General features: G+C 30.9%; 1 protein-coding gene across 1 annotated transcript; it reads left to right on the top strand.

Moving 5' to 3' along the window:
* Window positions 1-228: 228 nt before the first annotated feature.
* Window positions 229-1,204, top strand: LOC143548795 (protein MODIFYING WALL LIGNIN-1-like). The gene is made up of 3 exons (XM_077039877.1): window positions 229-441; window positions 547-737; window positions 1,042-1,204. The coding sequence occupies exons 1-3, from the start codon at window positions 346-348 to the stop codon at window positions 1,202-1,204; spliced, it is 450 nt and encodes a 149-aa protein (XP_076895992.1). The 5' UTR covers window positions 229-345.
* Window positions 1,205-3,060: the final 1,856 nt, after the last annotated feature.

Genomic DNA, 3,060 nt, shown 5'->3' with positions numbered 1-3,060 from the left:
ATATACTTAGTATTTGATGATGAAAGGGTTTCACAAACAAATGAGACGTTATAACCTGGTTTAAAAGTTATATGGGTTTGGTGAGACCCATGACCCGTTTTTTTTTAAAGAAATCATATATTAATTTTTATATTTTTGTTTATATATATTATAGATTTAAGATAGATAAGAAAATAAAAAGTTTTCTTTTTCATGTCTTTGATATCAACTCGCGTACATGTCAAACAAAGTTCCAAGCTAACTTTATGGTAACATCCATCTATATATACGTGCACTTTTAGTCTCAAGCTTTCTTCATCCACAGGCTTCTTTACATACACTCAACAGGCCACACACAACTCAGAGATGGAGAGCAGATCGGTAGGCTTCTGTGTACTTGTGGCAGGCCTCGGAATAATATCTGCGGCCACCGGTTTTGCAGCGGAGGCCACCAGGGTTAAGGTAACAAACACTATCGAATAGCATATATATATTTCCTTTGAAATGAAACTTAGCAAGTATTTTAATTTTTAACAATGTAAATGGTGTGGGCATATATGCATGCAGGATTCGGATGTTTATATTGAGGGTGATTCATGTTTTTATCCAAGTAGTCCAGCTCTTGCCCTAGGAATCATAGCAGCTGTGTTTGCAATCGTTACACGAATTTACATAACCGTCACCTTTGGTGGAAGTACTTGTTGTCGTAGTGACCCTAATTCGACTCCAATTTCAAAATTTCTTTATGTCTTATCATGGTATTGGCAACCACCTCATTGTTTTTGTTAGGGAAAGTCACCAAAATAGCCATTTTGATCAAGATAATTAACAAAATAGTCTTCTGATGAGTCATGGTGCAACAAATTTGCTTCCCACGCGGCAAATTTTCTTTCTGGAGATTGAAAGAAGAGCTAAATGATATTTAAGTAAACAAAAATGTCAAGAGCCATTTTGTCCAATCAATGATCAAAATGGCTAGTCTAGCAGTTTCGTTACAGTAGTAATTCGCCATGATTATTGTTACATTGAAAAATAGTACAAAGTTTTTTGTTTAACATTCAGGGTAGCTTCAGTTATAGCCGTGGTTCTATTGCTGGCCGCCGCAGGAATCAACAATGAAACAGATGAACAGTTTGATTCATATGGTTATATTACATGTTATGTTGTGAAGAAAATCCCACAAGCCCTCCAATTGCAATCCCGTCTACAACAGACCAAGATCTAGAGAAGAGTTCCGGCTAATCCGAACTCTCCTCAACTAATGATTTTTTGATTATTTTAGAACCGTTTTTTATTGTTTGCGCGTTATGGTGATCATATTGTATGTAACACATGAGGATAAAGAATAAAGATTTAAACTGGGGTGTTCCTTGATCAATGGTTGTGGATTCCTAGTTTTTGTAATCGAGTTCATCGATATTTTAGGTTAACAGATTAACCTTTTAATTTGTTGCTTCGTTTACGATGCTCTACAACTATCATGTTAGTCACATTGAGTAGGAAGATTGTAAAGACTAAAGACGATTGAATCCACATGCATGATGCATCCACGAATATAGTGAACATGGCCAATTGGCATATCTTGAAGCAATGTCATTCCAACAATTAGAAAGTCCGTTTGGTAAGATTTATATTTTTTTCCTAGCTAGTTGCATGCAAAATAAAAGAAATGGTCTTTCATACCTTTCTACTTATTAGAGTTATTTAATGGGGTTGGTTTGTTGGACTAAAAGTGAGATAAAAATGAAACTAGTTGATTAAAAAAATAATAAGAAAAAAAAAGAGAAAAAAGAAAGTTTGCTTTTTATAGGGATGAGCTTGGGACAGTACCTTTATTCATACCCGTATCCGATTGTATCCGCACCAAAAACCAATTAAAACATGTACCAATACTTGTACCAAACTTTTCGCTATGGTACGAGTATTTCGGTACGGTACCCGTTTTTATACCAATTTGCTTTTTTATTTCTAAATCTTCGACGATCTTAAAACCGATACATGTACAAGTAACAAACAACCTGAGTTAGTCCGAGCATCGGTACTTGCACAGGTACGTGACGGATACCAATTAGTACAAATACCAAATGGGTCGTCGATTTAATGATAAGATTGAAGAACCTTAATTTAGTCGTTGACTTTAAGTGATTTGTTTGTTGGTTTGATTATTGAATGTTATATTACTTAACTAGTTTTAGAACCCGAGTATTACATAGGATTTGTCAATGATAAAAAATAATAAGGTGCATTTTTAAAAATAAAGACACAAATTAAATGTAATAAAAAAATAAAATATGCAGGACAAAAAATAAAAGTTCTAGAATCTCAGTTTTACAACTCGTGTAAATTTTAAATTTTGAAATATGGTATACGAAGAGATTTTTTTTTAATTTATAAATTTTAAAAATTTTAGACTCCCTATTGTTTCTAGTAGGTATTTTAGTATTTTTTGTAATGTGTTTTTTATTTGTTTCAAATAATTCGTTTTATTAATTTAAACATAGAGAAATCTCGTGTATCAGGTTTTAGAGTAGATAAAATAAACAAATGATAAAATGAATCTACTTAGTTTTACACTTCTAGCCTAATTTTTCTTCCAATTCTTTTAGTTATAACATTTTTGTCAAAATGGTTTTGACCCATAACTTATGAATAGTTATGATTCATGAGATAATAGATTAAAGAATTATGAGGGAAATTTAGACTATGATTAAATGTGGTTAAGACACATAATCAATATTTTTTTATTAGAATAGTAAGATTATGTCACAAATTAAAGTTATGATATTAAGGATTAAGATATAAGAGAAGTGATTTGATTTGTAAATGAAAACGTAATATAGGAAATCATATATTATTATTATTGGTAGATTCGGTTGTATCTACCTATTTTAATAAAGTAAAATAATTGTGACATGTGTCAATTTATGGTTAAACCTCATAATTTTTTTCCCTCCAAAAATCTTAATTGACTCCAATATATGTCCATATTCACTTTCCTTTTACATTTTATTTATATTATATTTATATATTTTTATAACTTTATAAAAATAAATATTAACATATTATTTTACTATATATTTC

This window comes from Bidens hawaiensis, unplaced genomic scaffold, assembly GCF_021521415.1.
Source record: "Bidens hawaiensis isolate Kalapana, Puna unplaced genomic scaffold, B.hawaiensis_p1.1 tig00015250_1, whole genome shotgun sequence".
Lineage (NCBI taxonomy): Eukaryota > Viridiplantae > Streptophyta > Magnoliopsida > Asterales > Asteraceae > Bidens > Bidens hawaiensis.
This window is presented reverse-complemented; position numbering and strand designations above follow the sequence as displayed.